Raw genomic sequence first — 16,001 nt, 5'->3', positions numbered from 1 at the left:
AACAAAATTGAGACTTTATCACAAAACTAGATCAATTATATATCTGCGTGCTGGCATTTTGTAATCACTTTGACTATCTATTGTAGCGTTGTTTGTAGCGTTGCAAAAAAAGAAGCACAGTCTAATAAGTTGTTTTCCTTGTAAAACAGCCACTTTGAAGACCCCACTGATTACAATTGGGAAGTCTTCTCGGTCACGTTCGTGTCCAATCCCTGGTTGTTATTGGGGCCCATTCCGTCCTCCGTAAAAGCCATGTTACCCACCCCCAGTCCATTTCCTTGCATCCTACAAACTTCGGGCTTACTAGTAACAATACTTTGGAGTTCGTACGCAGTCTCTCCATCGTTGTCGGGTGTGTGATGTATCTCAATTAGGGCAATGTACAAGAAAGCTCCCAGCACTCCGCCCAACAAACAGCCCACTACTGGTACCCAGGACCAGTTGTTTGCCTCACTGTGAAGTACAAGTGAACCAGCATTAGCAGACCGATGGAATAAAGTTATGAGAAAAGAGATCGACGCGCTGGCCTGGAGTTTAGCATCCCGCCTAGGGGTAGCAACACTGCTCTTAGACACTTCTTCACAACTCTTAAAAATTGTATTGTAAGGCGTTTGACGAGACAGTTTAATCATACGAGCCGACAGACCAGGCTGGGTGACAGTAGCTCAATTGCAAGTTACAAAGGTTGTCTTTCCAGTGTCTTATCGTCCGGCCCAAAAACGATGATTTTAAAAACTTGACAAGTTTGTAAGCGGCCGTTTTGGCGGGAACTATACGTACGCACTTCGTTTGACGCTGTGGAAGGCAATTCATGCTGCATAGCCTGATTCACAATAGGTTCGAGGTCGCTTACTCTCAGACTCTCTTATTCTCTCTCACGAGAAAGCTCGTTTAAGCATTTATAAGTAAAATTAATCAAATACTTACGTGAACACTTCAAAGCCCCAACCAGCAACGGCAGTAAACAATCTGGGTCCCAGATCCCTGGCGGGGTTTATGGCGTAACCACAATTATATCCGAAAGTGGCGCCAATGATAAACACTACAAGGCCAATTACCACTGGTACCACCCCCTGGTCGGGAGAATTGTTGTTCTTATCAATGATGGCGAACACGCAGCCCACCAGCAGAGCTGTGCCAACCACCTATCAAAGGTAGAGTAATTAATTAACGGATCAATCAGTAGCAATTAAAGGAGCAAATATATAGCAAAACTCTGTCATAGCTCATGAAGATGTCCGATATCCCTAAATTTTAAATTTAAAACGTTAGTTATCCGAAGAATTCGAGATTTTGGCTTTTGGAGCTGATGAGCTATTCAGCAGCCGAAACTTACTTACTTGTCGCACGAAAATTAGAACCAAACATAAGCGCGTCATACAAACCAAACGAATCTCTGAAACGTTAGGCCATCAGAATATATAACTTTTTGGCCCAGATCCCAGATACACCTCTGGCCGGGTATGGAGATAAAAGCGGAACCATTTTATGTTTTACATTGATCTCCCTAGATTGTGAAGGACGTACGCTTTGGATTACCCTGACGCTGGAAGGAAACACTTACATTACAGTGAATTCCAACTTTATTAGTATTCTAGTAGAATTCTCCGACATACACGTTAACTCATACCATCACGGTCGCACAAAGGAGGAGGGGATAGGGTGGATTGAACCCTCTCCTTGGCATTTTCTTTGTAATAAGACATATCAAGTCATTTCACACCTAATAGATTGTCTTTGGTCTGCTGTACAAAATGGAATATTTAGTCGCAAAAGCTAACAATTCACCTGGTCTACAAGGCCATTCCAGGTTGATAAGTAGGATTGAGGATATGTTGCCCAGATCCCCGCTGTGCCATTTGCGCCCGATATCTGTCGGACGCCTCCATCAAACTCATTCAGTGCATCTATAAGGTTACAACAAGAGACCATGATCTACCTCATTTTCTCTTGGTTACAATTAAGCAACCAATTGTCCATGATAAGCTTAATACCAACTGCACGAGTTACATCGGGGATGTTAAGGTGTAGGAATTCATTAAAGCGTGGTGATTTATTTCTTGTTCCTCATTATACACACTAATGGAGTTCGATTTTGACTTAAGTTTACTCGGTATCATAAAGTACAGTTAAATTGAATAAAAATAGTCTTCTGTGATCTCCCCCCCCCCCCGTTCTTCTCTCTCATTTGATCCCCACCCCTTGAGTCCAAGGCCGCTGACATGCTTTGAAGGAAATTAAACTAAACAACCAGGTAATATTTGTTTGTCGGAAACTCTTATTTCCCTACATGGGTACTAAGTTCACCTTATTAAACAGGATTATGTAACAGAAGGAAGGGGTAATTGTATATCAGGGGATGGTTAGCCAAAATACCCTGGGGAAGAGATGACGAGAAACTAAATAAAAAAAACTCACATCTTTCGTGCAAAATCCTTTACATCTTTTACAATTGCCCGATAAAGCATTCTTACTACCGTAGAATTCCGAAAGTAACGCACCGCCCCCTCCCCCAAAAATAACGGCTTCCCGAAAGGAACTTTAATTTTTTACCTTCCTATTGAACCCCGAAAGTGACGGCCCATCCGAAAGTGGTAGACCTTTAAAGAAGTCACTAAGTTAAAAGAGAAACTCTCTGATCTCAGGCGCAATGCGGATGAAGCACTCTGACCGCCGGACTGAACAAATTGAAGAGTTATTTGTAATTTCATTTCCAAATTCACTGAATTTTTCTTAAAATTATGATTTATGGGCTGTATTTGTCTGGCAGCACATTCAAATGATACACCGTAGTGTAATCAGTTCCATCACGATATAATGCGATAAAATAGTTTCACCCTTCAGTACCAACATTTGGGACCTTTATTGCTTATACAGCCTGCTTTGGTTATGTAGGTAGTCAGGAACACACACCAATGGAACTTTTTATTTCATGTGTTATGCGTCCGGTTTGTCTGAAATGACTGTTACCGTACAAACGTTTTTAATCATCCGAAAGTAACGGGTACCCATGACTAACGTAACGGCTACCCGAAAGTAGCGGCTCCTTTTGCTTGCTAAATCCGAAAGTAACGGGGACCGTTACTTTCGGAATTCTACGGTAACTAAATAAGTTATGAAATGAAAAAGGTGTTGTCTGAGAGCTGGCGAACCTGTACTATAACTTTACTGTGTGAGTATTTGCATTAAACTCACCGTAGTATACTGCATAAATACAAGCCGAAGCCGCGAAGGCTCCCAGCATCTGGGCCGTCCAATATACGGGAACTTTTCTCCAGGGAATCCTCCTGACAACAGCGAAAGCTAATGTCACCGCGGGGTTCATGTGAGCGCCTGCAAAGAATCCAAATACGATCGATAGAACTGCTTCATTTAGGGTGATCCAGTTAATAGAATAGAAGGAAAAAGAATGCAGCTTGAAATTTTTAATTTAATTGCGACCGGTTACTGACAAGATGTAAGAAATGCTGTTTTTCGCTGTGGGTTCGTTTTGTTCGTTCAGAGGAGGAGCATAACTGTACGCCATGCTGGGAAGAATTTTGCCGACTTTTCGAACTGGAGAGGGTCATGCTGGTTTTAAGAGAACAGGTCGCACTTCTGATCTGTAAATGCACCGTGTAGAGATTACCCCAGCGTGAAGAGACACTGCTTGAGGGCAAAATCGCTCACACAATTATTCAGATGCATACCTGAAACACCGCCAGCCCAGTAACAGCCGAGTGTGACTCCAATTCCCCAACCGAAGTTGACTGAGAAGAAATTTCCAAACTTCCATCTACTAAGAACCATCTGGGCCACTGATCCTATTCCAAACATCTACGAAATGTATATAAAAAAAACCTTTTTATGGCATTCCCTGTTTTCACGTGGAGAGTAAAGGTAACTTCATACGATTTTTGTTTTCGTTCCCTATTTGGCTTCTCTGAAACTGGATGCAACGTGGCTGGGTGCACATCTATAGCTGTATTTGAGAAAAAGGCAATTTTGAGTTGGGCTCTGCTTAAGAATTCATGGCGACATCAAAGGCGGGTTTGAATTTTGCATGAAGCTTGCCTATCCCCGCGCCATTTGATAACTGTTGCGCTGCTTGGGAATGGAAAATTAAAAAATTAACAAGAAAGGGAAAATAACCTGACCATCTATTCCAATTTTCTAGCTTCTTCACAAACGCAAAATTTATGTTAATGTTTTTTTTCTAAGTACGAGAAGGCGTATATAAGGGATGTGGCATGCCGTTCTCGCGGTATGCCCTTCTCGCATTCGCTATTTTTTTCAAAAATATCATATGGCAGTCTCGATTTTTTGCAAGGCCATTAAAGATAGTTTGCAAGGCTATGCTCAACAAGTTTGCCTTTGAATTCTAAAGGTCTCTGAAGAGTCTCTTGGCCGAGACGAAACGCGCGTCAGACTAGCCACGAACATTTCACAAGTATTTAATTAAATTGCTTTGTATTATTTCCCATTGGGATAGTCAGACCTTTGTATGCCACTCCTTGTGAAAATCACACCACTTGACGCCGACCAGTTTACTCGAGGCTGTTTTTCCTTATTATAAATATCGTTGTGTAAAATAGCGTGTAACATTTTCTTATATTTCCTTGTATACCAGAATCACTCAATCCACTCACCAGTAAAATGAAGGTGGAAGCGAACTCAGCCAAAGCTTCTCTCACCAAGGCGGGTAAACGAAAACGAACAGCCATGGTTAAAGTCTCTCCTCCGCACTGTAGAATGGAATAAAGCGGAAAACTCAATTGAGTCTTAGTTATATAACAGCGTATTTAATTTTGACTGAAAAATGAAACGCGTTGGAGTTCCAGAATTATTTTGAACTTGAGCCAACGTCTTGTATTTTTAAGCAGCGTTTGTAATGGTACAAAAGATTCCAGCGGATTCACGACATCCGTAACTGGAGACCAAAAAACAATTGAAGACACCTTGTCGCCAAGACCGTCCTATCGGAGAGCACGTAAAATACAGATGAAATAAGTATTTGTTTGCCACAAAGCGTTCTATGGCCGTGTTATTGTCAACCGATTTTTGTGGTTAAGAAGTTCATTAAAGAGAGTAATGTTGTGGGTCATGTAATACCGTAAATCCCGAGGAATTCACTGTTGGATTACGAGTTATGTAAGGATAATTCAATTCTAACGGACAATTGCGCTGCGCCTCTCCTGCTGAGAAGTAAATCGTTAGCATCCTGGGATTCTTCTCCTGATCCAATTACTTGAATTCTCGTATTTCACCAAAACATACGGCCTTATCCAAAGTCTTCCTGTAAAAACTCTTTGAAAATTATTTCTAATGGTTTTCCTTCAATCAGGCCAGTTTCAGGATAACCGCAATTCAGACCCGAGCTTTCTACCAGAAAATTACGCCAAGCAAAGTTAATCCACAGAGACTTGAGCAAATATAACATCAGGGTTTAAATTTACGGCGGAATGATCAAAGAACAGTGTGTAGCTAGGTGGTCACTGGTCTACATGTAGACACACTAAAGGTTTGATCATCCGTGGTAAAGTTGGCTCTCCTGGCACAGACCATGCACGCAGAGAAATATTCTGCATGTCATTTCATTGTTTACTCCATTCAGCTTGATCAGGGCTGGTACAAACAAATTTGATGATGCTTTATGCAGAAAGGAGTAATGAACATCGATTATTCAGTAAAGTGAAGTAGAATTTTTTAGCCAGTGTGGCCCATTTAGCATCATAAAAGATCTACCGGCGAATACGCGAACAAAGAATTTGAAACCTTTTTTTGTCTGAGACTCGGTTCAAGATCCTGCGGCCTCAAGACGTGACTAGATAACTCTACCCGAGGTGCAAAGGACACAAATTATAATTACTCGGTGGATAAGGAGATTAATAAAAGACGAAAAAAGAACCTGAAGTATAACATCAAGGTTAAGCAGATTAAAGAGTATAACATCAATTTTACAGGGTCTAACATTCTGAGCCTTGGGGCATTCTTATTAGGCGTCGAGATTCTGGGCGGCTATTTTGCCATTAAATTCTTCCTTAGATAAACGAAAGCAAATTTCTAAAGCAAATAAATAAATGTAAATAACAGCCGGAGCTTATCTTGTAAGCCTATATTAACATACAGCATCGAGGCCATTTCCCATGAGAAAGAAAAATAATAAGAATATCATCAATTTTCTCAGTGGCACCCATAAACAAAGAAGTTCTGAAATTCTTTGATAGTTTCCGTGGTGGATACTTGCTTCAGAATGCTAAACAAGTTAGATCGAAGAAGCTTCTCTTCCACATGAATACTAGCTTGTGCCGCTTCAACAGAAAGATAATTTTGTCCTTTACATTTGCTTTTATTTGTATGCCGGACGTGTCTACATTTTCCCTGGTCTTTTAATTCGATGATATGGAACAAACTCTATAATCCCAGGGTTTACTAATCTGACTGACTAAGCTCTTTTCTTTAGTTTTGCTTGTATGCACTAAAGGTGTAAAACGGGTTCTTTTTTTGGCATTATATCCTCGGGGCGTTTAATGGTATAGAATTCAATGGAAATCACACTTTATATTGTACCAAACAGCCGCCTGAATATATCGCTACAAGTAGCCTTTCTGCCACTGGAGACCTTCAATTCCGCCAAATTTTAACGCTTATAAACTCAGCTGCTCAGAAAGTAAACAACATTATAATTATCATCAGCCCCATGACAAAATAAATTTTAATGCAAAAATCTGGCTAAGTAACATACATGAAAACAGTAGCCCAGGGTAATGGCGGAAGGTATCTAATTTCTCCCCTTGGCAAATATTAATCGAGAAAATGCACCATTAGCTTGACCTGATAGAACAATGTTTCGTAGTTACTTTCATGAAACTTTTCAACGTGATGTCCACTTCTAATGTAGTTTTCAATGTTTTATTGAACGAACAGAGTCATTGTATAGCTGCGGAAATTAAGTTTACTACCCTACCAGTTGCCTCTCCCACTTATAGATCACCACCTTGATATCCTTTCCTCAAGACATTGTCTAGCAGTTCTTGCTACAGGCACACAGTAACAATGACTTCGCTCAGTACATCCCATACTGATGAATGAAATAACTACAAATTTTCGTGCAATGTGTTTTAAAAAATGGCTTGCTGACATTGCCATCGTTGTATGAGCCTTGAGGGCAAATCTGCGGCATTTTCTGATGTCGGAATTTGTGACGTTTACAATTTGGAACTGTCTGTCAGTCTGAAGCAAAACCACCGTTCAAATCCGCATGATAATTTCAAGCTTTTCAGTCTACGCGGAGTCTGTTGCAAAATTGGGGGTGCGGTAAAAAGATCGAATTGCAAATAGGCCGGACTTAGAAAAGAATAAAACCAAATTTATAAATCTTGTTGTTACGATTAAGAAAGATCTTCCAAATAAACCAATTTGTTGAGTGATGTATGTTAAACATTTTGTTGTGACGTTTCCAGGGCAGGCCAAGCGTGCCTTTCCTCCTTGCTAAATCCAGTGCCCATTTATGTTTGTGCAAAACTAACTGTATCAAATCATTTCTGGGATGCCAAGCAGCGATTTGCAGCAATGTAAACAGTGCCGTACCTATCCGAAAAAGACTAACGCTACGAAAGTACCATTTACGAAAAAGCTAAAGCAAAATGCAACATTATTTAATTACGATAATTAGTTGAAATATTGTGCCTTTTTTCCGAAGACAGATATGTTTTATGTGGCATCGAATTTTAAGAAAAAGTAAATAAATATTCGGCCGTGTTGAATTTAACCAGAAGAGGCTTATAAAACGGAATTAAATTTATTAGCGACGGTGTTCTTGTAGCGAACAATAAAACACCGATGTTAACGAGAACAGATTGAGCAATTGAAGAAGAAGCTGCAAATAAAACGGGTGACAAAGTGACTACGGGTGACAAAGAAACTTTGCATTAGGGTAACTAATGCAAATGAGACTGTTCTTTTCAACCAGCTCTGGGCTACAGTACGCAATGACCTGGTTCACAAGGTTAAATTTTACAAGAATTACTCAAGCACTTACATTATAAATAAAACGATGCCTGTCCGGTGTTGGAATTTGTGGCTCGAATTCCTACAGCGTGAATATACTGTTTCTGTTTTCTCCTTCGTTGTGGCGTACGTGGGCAGTGGATGTTCATGTGTTCAAACAAGGCTATGCATTAAGCATTAACCAGCAGTTATTAGTTTTGGTAAATAAACACTGTGACGGTATCTTGACATAAAGCTTTGCCACAATGGTGTTTCACGGACCTAAGATAGACAGATTCGAGAGAATGTGTGGGAGGTCTTCATAAAACGAGACCTGATGGGCAGGTGGATTTCGACCAAGAACGAATTCGAAACTCCAGATCAAAGTGCAATAATCAAATCTCCTCTAATTCTACCATTCTTCTGTGTCTAGCGAATAGCTCACGGTGGGTGCGAGACATATTGCGTCGGTAATAATCAACCATGTGACCACCTCAGACTATATAGACTAGACTTAATTACGAAACATTCTCTAACGCTTAATTGAAGCAATGTAATCTGGCCATAGCTAAAAGAGGGAAATGGTTGTAAGGCCCGACAAAGTTCTTTGCTGTTTGTTTTTGTTCGCTGTTTTTGCCTCTGGCCGTGCACAAAACACAATACGTGTTTACTTCTGACTGAGGACTACTCTGAGGAACAAATCAATAGAAACGTTTTGATTACGTATACGTAATTCATGCATTCAAAACAAAAGACTGTGCACGGTGGTGGACCTTTCATCATAATTCTTGGCATCTTTGTTTGTTCCTTTGATGTTTACCGGACATAACCATAACCATTCCCCTCTATTAATGATCTGGCTAATCAAGAAAGGTCCATCTTTGCAATATTTTCTGACAGGCGATTATGAACAATTTCAAGTAATTTCTACCTGTATTAGACAGCTTCTGAACGCGGACTTGGGGAGCTTGGACATGGATTATAAGTGGTACAAAAATAATCCGTTTGTGATTGAGCTGACAAGACTTAGCGTCTTCTTATGATATATTGTAAATGAAATAACTTGAAGCGGGCATGGGCGCGCACGCGGCAAGGCACGCGAGATTCACGAGTCGTGGGAGGCGTGACTGGACTGGCTCACCGCAGGGTTCTTTCAAAAAGAAGTTCACGCGCTCTTTTTATTTAATTGACATCTTAAATTTATTTCATTTCACGTGGAAAGGCTAGGTGTATCATTGTCCGAGGAGCAACGTGCGTCATTGTTCAGTAGGTAAAAGATAGGGTAACACAACCCCGCCTTCCCTCCCCCCCCCCCCCCAAAAAAAGTCGCATTGCCGCTAACGTGGGCTCGAGTGACCTCGAGAGAGCGGCGGAAATCGAGACTACCGGTGGTAACGCTGTAGTGGGCCAGAGAAGAACTCTTTGTTGCGATGCAAGAATTTCGCTTGACTAGTTAGCTGGAATATTGGATGGAATATTGCTTTATACGATTAGAAGTTATTCCAATAAAATCAGTTGTATGTTTGGGAGGCGTTTAATTAAGGGTCTTTCAGCTGTTGGAATATCAATATTTCTTCTCTTTCTGACCCACGGCGACTCTTGTAACGAGTGCAGGAAGAAACTCTTGAGAGCGATAGAACACACAGAGAAAAGAGCTGTAGGACCTTATGATTTTTATATACCAGGGGAAGTCAGATGACTACCCGCCTGAGGCTGGTGATGACAAGATCGGATAACAATTACCGACAAATGGCTTTTCTCTTTTCAAATGGTTTTAAATTAGATATCCTGAAGTCATGAATTTCGTCTGGTGATGTTTCTCCCTTCATTATGTCTTGACTCAAAAGTTCAGTTCAGGTTTTGTGTTATACGTCATCCGATCTATCTTACAGGCAGGCGGAAGATGACAATTTTTTTCTCTGCGCCGAGTACATTAGTTCTATCGCATTTTTGGTATAAATCTACTAGCGCTCTATCACGAATGGCGTTCTATGATTGGCTGCGCTGCTCACTCTCTATTCTTTTGTAAATAGTGAGTAGGCTAGTAGTGTGTGCATCTTAACGAATTGGGGGCTGCTTCTTTGCGTTTTCGAAGTATTTGGACCACTAGTAGATTTATACTAAAATTATTAGATTATTCGCTCTCAATTTCTATGCGTGACAATTGACTCGGGCTGCGCCCTAGTCAGCTATTACGTGATAGAAATCGAGAGCGAATAACGTAATTGTTTAATCAGAAACAAAAGTGAACCTTCGAGAGAAGGAACGCACGAGATGCAGGCTAAAGTGTTTGTACAGCTTTGTCGAGTTCTCCCAAACTGTTACGAGTGTTTGTATGACTCGATAGAAACTCGGAGAAAATGTTTTCTTTTTCTATTTATATAATAACTCAAATTATTCTCGCATCTTGATTGGTTCTCACCTATGATCTATTAGAGGACAGACGCATAGAGACAATATAACAAACATTTTGTCTCGGTTTTTCAAAAAAGCGGACATTTTGAGAATTAAAACAATATTTCACGTCACTGGGCGAAGGCTGATGTGGAAGAAAGTCTTGACGAAGCTGTGAACATGTACGAGAAGCAGGAAGAAGAAATAAAAGCACGATAATAAAACTGAACAGTTACCTCAACGAGAAGTGGAGAGATCTTTGAAATAGAACAAAGCGCTTAAGACAACTGTGTTTGTAGCTGGTGCTGTAGTAACGGTTATGCTTCGTACCAGCAATTGTCTATCTCCTTTTAGAAGTATCCAGTGGCGGATCTAGGGGAGGGGCCCAGGGGGCCAGCTCCCCCCTATTTGGGTAAAAAAAAGAAAAAATCACAGAAGGAAGTAAAGCCGGCAGGGCAAGCAAAACAAAACTGCTCCCCCCCCCTCTCCTTAGCTCAAGGTCTGGATCCGCCACAGGTATCCATGCAAATACTCCGCTCGAGCGAATACTTTTTGCAACTTGGTTCACACATTTGTCATGATCAGCTCTTTTCTTAATCCATTGATTTACTGTTGGCGTCTACTCAGAAATGAGAACGTTTGTCTTTAGAACGAGATGACGAGCAGTCGCCGTGGATCAGTTAAACCAATGAAACGAAAGGGCTTTAACTTAGTGCAAATCAAATCATTGATGTAAATAAGTACCATTGCAAAATGACTGCCCAAAATGAAATTAAAAGAAATTCCACTGCCATCATAGTTTGTTTAGTCTTGTTAAATATAATTTCCCATGTTTCAAGCTTGCTTTTTACACAAGCTATTTGGTTTCACGATCCAACATACAGCTAATGCTAGTGTTTTTTGGCTAATTTTGCCGTTTAGAGATAGGAAGAATTTTATACGGTTTATTAAAAAAAAAAAAAAAAAAAAATTGTATTGCATTTACAAATTTCCAACGTTCAGACAAAATTATATTCTGTTCAAAATTTCAGCCTTGGGTTTATTATTAAAAGTCTAGAGATTTCAGCCTCCATATTCTTGTAACGAAACTGTTCTGGGTCGACGTTTTACAACAAAAAATTTAAAACAAGTAAAGTGTCACAAATGATTTTGTGATTTTCTTAAACTTTGTTTGATTCCACACATGGAAAGTTATTTTCATATGGATCACGCTAAGAAGACTTAAGGTGGCCGAACACAGATTTCGCGCGCACTCTTGCTAATGCGATTCCGTGCGCGCACAAGGATTGCAAAAAACAAACACGACGTTTATACAGCGATCATTTATTTGCTCAATGCCCGCATTATCTGTGTTATTTTTTTCATAATCGAACAACGTGTGTTGATGGTTTTAGTCTTTTCCTACAAAGGTATGTTAGAAAAGGTAACGCTGCAGAGAACCCAGCAATTCTCAGATTTTTCTTTGTTACCAAAAGAACCCGGTTAAATGCAGCGCGTGCGTAGTAAATAAAAAAATTTCGATTGAGTGTGGAATAGCTTTCTTGGAAATACGCTCATTTATCGAGAAGCAAACATTAGAATTTCACGAAATTTGGCACGAAAATACTTTAGGAAATAAGTAATTGGAGTATTGGAAAAAAATTGAATTTTAACGGAGGAAATTCTAGAGCTTCCAGTGAACCTTCAACAAGAGATAATTAAAGATCTTTCTGTTAAATTTATATTACAATAGTCAGTGTTAACTTGAGAGCATCGTTACAAGCTTGTTGCATGCAAATTATAAAGAAAATCTTATTACTAATTTTTTTTGCAAATAACCAAAACCGATTTTAAAGGCCTGTTTATATTTATTCATGTTGCCATGGCAACGGCACATACGTCAGCTTAACTATAAAAAAAACAAGTTTATGTTGTTAACTTGCTTGTTGCCATTTTTGAGGTTTTAGAGAAAAAGGCGAACGAAGCGCAGGTATCAAAAACTGTGTTCAGCCACCTTAAGTTACAGCGTATCCAATCACAAAAGTACGGAAAGTCACGTGATTCAATTCTGAGAAAACAAAAGAGTCACATGTTTTTTTATCGACATCGAAATGTTAAACTAGTATTATTGCTGTGCGAAGAACATCGATAGGTGTTTGCGGATATTTTGTCAGGAATTCGACGAGAAAGTATCTGGAAGGTGCAACAATCCATTTAAATAACACTCTAATCCTGTGACTCAGTAAGTTTAGCGGTTTACAGAGTCAAAGATTCAAGTCGTGAAGCTACCATCGAACGCCCACAAGGCGCCGGGAAACCCAACAGAGTTATTTCAAGCTGTTATGCCAGAAAATGCGAGAAAATGGCGAGTTCCTGGTAAATGGGCCCAGAAACAGGTCCAGCATCATGTGGCTTGTACGAAGCCTGAGCTACAGGCTGCCATCTTCAAAACAGGTGGAAGACTGGTAGTGCGGCAAGAACAGTTTAAGGAAGATGAATGTCTGAAGACAGTATCGCATTTCAGTGATCAAATAAATTGTTACGTCTTTATTATTCTTTCTTTTCAAATTCTTGTAATATTAAGAATAATGTCCAAGTTCGGTTTTGTTTTCTATTTGTTTTTGCTAGAAGAGCTTATATTTTCATTACCCAACCCCCAGTCTGGCCTTTTGATCTTCCCAGGTTTAGAAGGAACGTTTTCCGTCTCTTAATTAGATGAGCTGCCCTCCTGGGCTACGAGTCCCAACTACCGGAAGCATGCTAGTCAGGGCGCCAGTATCTCGCCATCGCACCTCCAGAATCTGTTAAAGCGGTCCTGCAACAGGTCTGCTTGTGGTAGGAGCCTGGTTAGAAGATGCTATTTGAGACGCGAGCCAGGACAGAGCATTAGGAGCTTATCCCTACAGCTGCTCCTAATCCATTTCGATCAACATAGCATTACATACTTTATATTAACAGCTATAAGTAAAAGCATATATAAGGTCAAACCGTATGTTTCTTCACCTTGAAATCAATTTTTCTTTTTCATGAAAAGTTGTAATAACGCAAACCATTAAACCTGCCAAAGAATCGAAAAACAATTACATCACTGAGCATTCAGTAACTGCCACAAAACGTCCAAAAGCAACTATGCAACTATTTTTATAACTTTTCCTTCTAAATATTGACACTGCATGATAAGTATCGAAACTTTTTTTTTTTAAATGAGGCTGGCCCTGGCTCGTGCCCTTTTCAATCATTAAAAGAAATTGATATTGGTACAAAATAGATACCAGAAATGGAAAGAGCGTGATAAAGTGTAAGAAATTACGGTTATCTAAAGGTTCAAAAAATTGACAAGATCTGTGAGGAAAAACGATGCTGGATAGCATGTTTTGCCATCGATCGATGGCAAAAACAATATAGTGTGAACAGACATGAAATAGGAGTGATCAGATGCAGCTCACCGATTGGACACCAAAAATACCATGCCCCAAATTTTTTGCCCAATGAAAAACCAGGATTTCGTTTTGGGGTTAGTCCGATAAGCATTAGCTTCCAGAGCAGTTAGGCTGTCCTTGTAAACAATGGTACAGGCTATCTTTTCGATTCTGCTGCTCTGTTCACATCTTTTAACCCTGGTTAACCACCCTGGGTTCTGGGGAAAGTATCTGAAAGTTACAAACATAACAACTATAAAACTCTATGGACTATTCACTACAGAATCAGTGATCTGTATGAGATAACAATGAATAGAGATAGACGATAAAGATTAGCAAACGTCCAAAATTTATTTGTTTCGGACTGCTAGATTGCATTTATTTGGACCTATTTAGCGGACTTCCGGGAAATATATGTTGGGAAATATGTTTTGATAAACCCCAGTGATATCTAATATCAGTGGGTTACCACTGGGAGGCGCGGTGGCCTCATGGTTAGTGCGCTCGTCTCCGGATCGAGCGGTCCGGGTTCGAGCCCTGGCCGGGGACATTGTGTTGTGTTCTTGGGCAAGACACTTTACTCTCACAGTGCCTCTCTCCACCCAGGTGTATAAATGGGTACCGGCGAACTTAATGCTGGGGTTAACCCTGCGATGGACTAGTATCCCATCCAGGGGGGAGTAGAAATACTCCTAGTCGCTTCATGCTACAGAAACCGGGATAAGCTCCGGCCTGATGGGCCACTTGGCTCGCTTGCAGACTTATTATTATTATTAGTGATATCTAATAAGATCACTGCCTTTAAAGGCTGATGGTTCTTGATAGATAAGTCCATGACTTACCGCGGTTCAGAAAAGAGCTGAATAATCTACATGTATATAACTATTTAGCCGAAAGAAAATACGCGCGCTGATTGGTTAAAAATCGTGTTTTTTATTAACAAATAAAGAAGCCTAAGCCGTGTATTACACTATGGTAAAACACGACTGGCATTTGAGAACACGAGGGAAATGTAGAAAACACGAGTCGCAAGCGAGTGTTTTCTGCATTTCTCGAGTGTTCTCAAATGTCCGGAGTATTTTACTACAGTGTAATACACGGCTTAGGCTTCTTTATTTGTTAAATAAAAACACGATTTTTAACCAATCAGCGCGCGTATTTTCTTTGGGCTTAATAGTTATATACATGTAGATTATTCAGCCCTTTTCTGAATTGGCTTGTGGCCGATATAACGGGCGCTCTGATTGGCTAAGAGCGAGATCTGAGTGGTCATTATGCAGCCGTGATGCCCACGGGCCGATTACGGATTATGCAGATTAGGAAGAGCCCGGCTCTGAAAATTCAAGCGCATTGAAACGATGAAAGCCGATTAAAATCAGTAAGAGAAAGGAAGTAGCTAAAAGTTTAGAGATATTTCCTTATAAAATTTATATAGATGACTTACCAGCCGGTAACCTTGGCGGGCACTAGTGAAAAACAATCAAAGTTTGCCGAGTCTTAAGTAAAGCTAAAATCGCTAAGTGAAAAACACCATTGGCAGATCTGTCATGCATCCTGAGCAGAACACCACGAAGAAACGTATAAGTTATCATCTTAGTCACAACAATTACCGAAATATTGAGCTCCCTCAAAGTTCTCATCAAATAGATTCCCTCGCTTTAACACAAGCAAGTGTAAATCAGCTTCCAGGATCATTAGATGCAAACAATCAGGCGGTTTCTGTCGGTAGCAGTGTTTCTGATAACTGCAGACGTTCACAAGGCTTGAAATGTTGATCCATAAATCCCAGAATAAAGAAGGCTAAGATGTGTTGTCGAAAGCGAATGCGAAGGTCGAGTTAAGCTTATTTTGAGCAGTGCATTCTGAAGCATTAGTATTTTCTTTCACCGAAAGACCGTTGGTTTGGACAATTTTGAAGCACTTTCTGTCTTTTCTATGTCCGTTGACGTTTCGCCACAGAAGTCGGAAAAACTCCCCCATCAACTTGTGGCACCACGTTACTACTAAGGGCCTGATTACATGAGCTGGGCTGCTTCGGTGTGCCGAGATCAACTTTCAGCCCGGTGTTACATGATGAACCGTGCTGGGCTTGCTTAATGGACTGGGCTGGCCCGGCAAACGCGATTACATGGAAAAATCTCAGCCCGTTTAGCCGGGATTCCGGCACCGCGATACCGGGATCTCGGCAAACCGGGCTGGCGCGGTTGTCATGTAACCGCGAAGTTGATTTTTGTTGCGTTT

At 40.4% G+C, this 16,001-nt stretch overlaps 1 protein-coding gene across 2 annotated transcripts; it reads right to left on the bottom strand.

Moving 5' to 3' along the window:
• Positions 1-50: 50 nt before the first annotated feature.
• On the bottom strand, positions 51-9,025 carry LOC145499443 (aquaporin-3-like). 2 transcript variants are annotated; one of them, XM_081478955.1, is made up of 7 exons: positions 8,021-9,025; positions 4,629-4,724; positions 3,690-3,816; positions 3,196-3,333; positions 1,789-1,907; positions 928-1,145; positions 51-453 (listed from the first exon to the last, which is right to left on the bottom strand). In XM_081478955.1, exons 2-7 carry the CDS (start codon positions 4,701-4,703, stop codon positions 171-173), a joined length of 960 nt encoding a protein of 319 aa, XP_081335081.1. In that variant the 5' UTR covers positions 4,704-4,724; positions 8,021-9,025; the 3' UTR covers positions 51-170. The 2 variants fall into 2 exon arrangements, with proteins under 2 accessions (XP_081335081.1, XP_081335082.1); XM_081478956.1 differs by lacking the exon at positions 8,021-9,025 and having other exon boundaries at positions 4,629-4,880.
• Positions 9,026-16,001: the final 6,976 nt, after the last annotated feature.

This window comes from Orbicella franksi, chromosome 10 (genome assembly GCF_964199315.1).
Source record: "Orbicella franksi chromosome 10, jaOrbFran1.1, whole genome shotgun sequence".
NCBI lineage: Eukaryota > Metazoa > Cnidaria > Anthozoa > Scleractinia > Merulinidae > Orbicella > Orbicella franksi.
This window is presented reverse-complemented; position numbering and strand designations above follow the sequence as displayed.

What these genes read in the sequence shown, in the direction of transcription:
- LOC145499443 (XM_081478955.1), bottom strand. Translation starts at nt 4,703, where the DNA reads ATGGCTGTTCGTTTTCGTTTACCCGCCTTGGTGAGAGAAGCTTTGGCT. An exon ending in GGAATGGCCTTGTAGACCAG is followed by an intron (nt 1,146 to 1,788) that starts GTGAATTGTTAG and finishes TACCTTTGATAG; the next exon opens with GTGGTTGGCACAGCTCTGCT. An exon ending in TGGGGCTTTGAAGTGTTCAC is followed by an intron (nt 454 to 927) that starts GTAAGTATTTGA and finishes TGTACTTCACAG; the next exon opens with TGAGGCAAACAACTGGTCCT.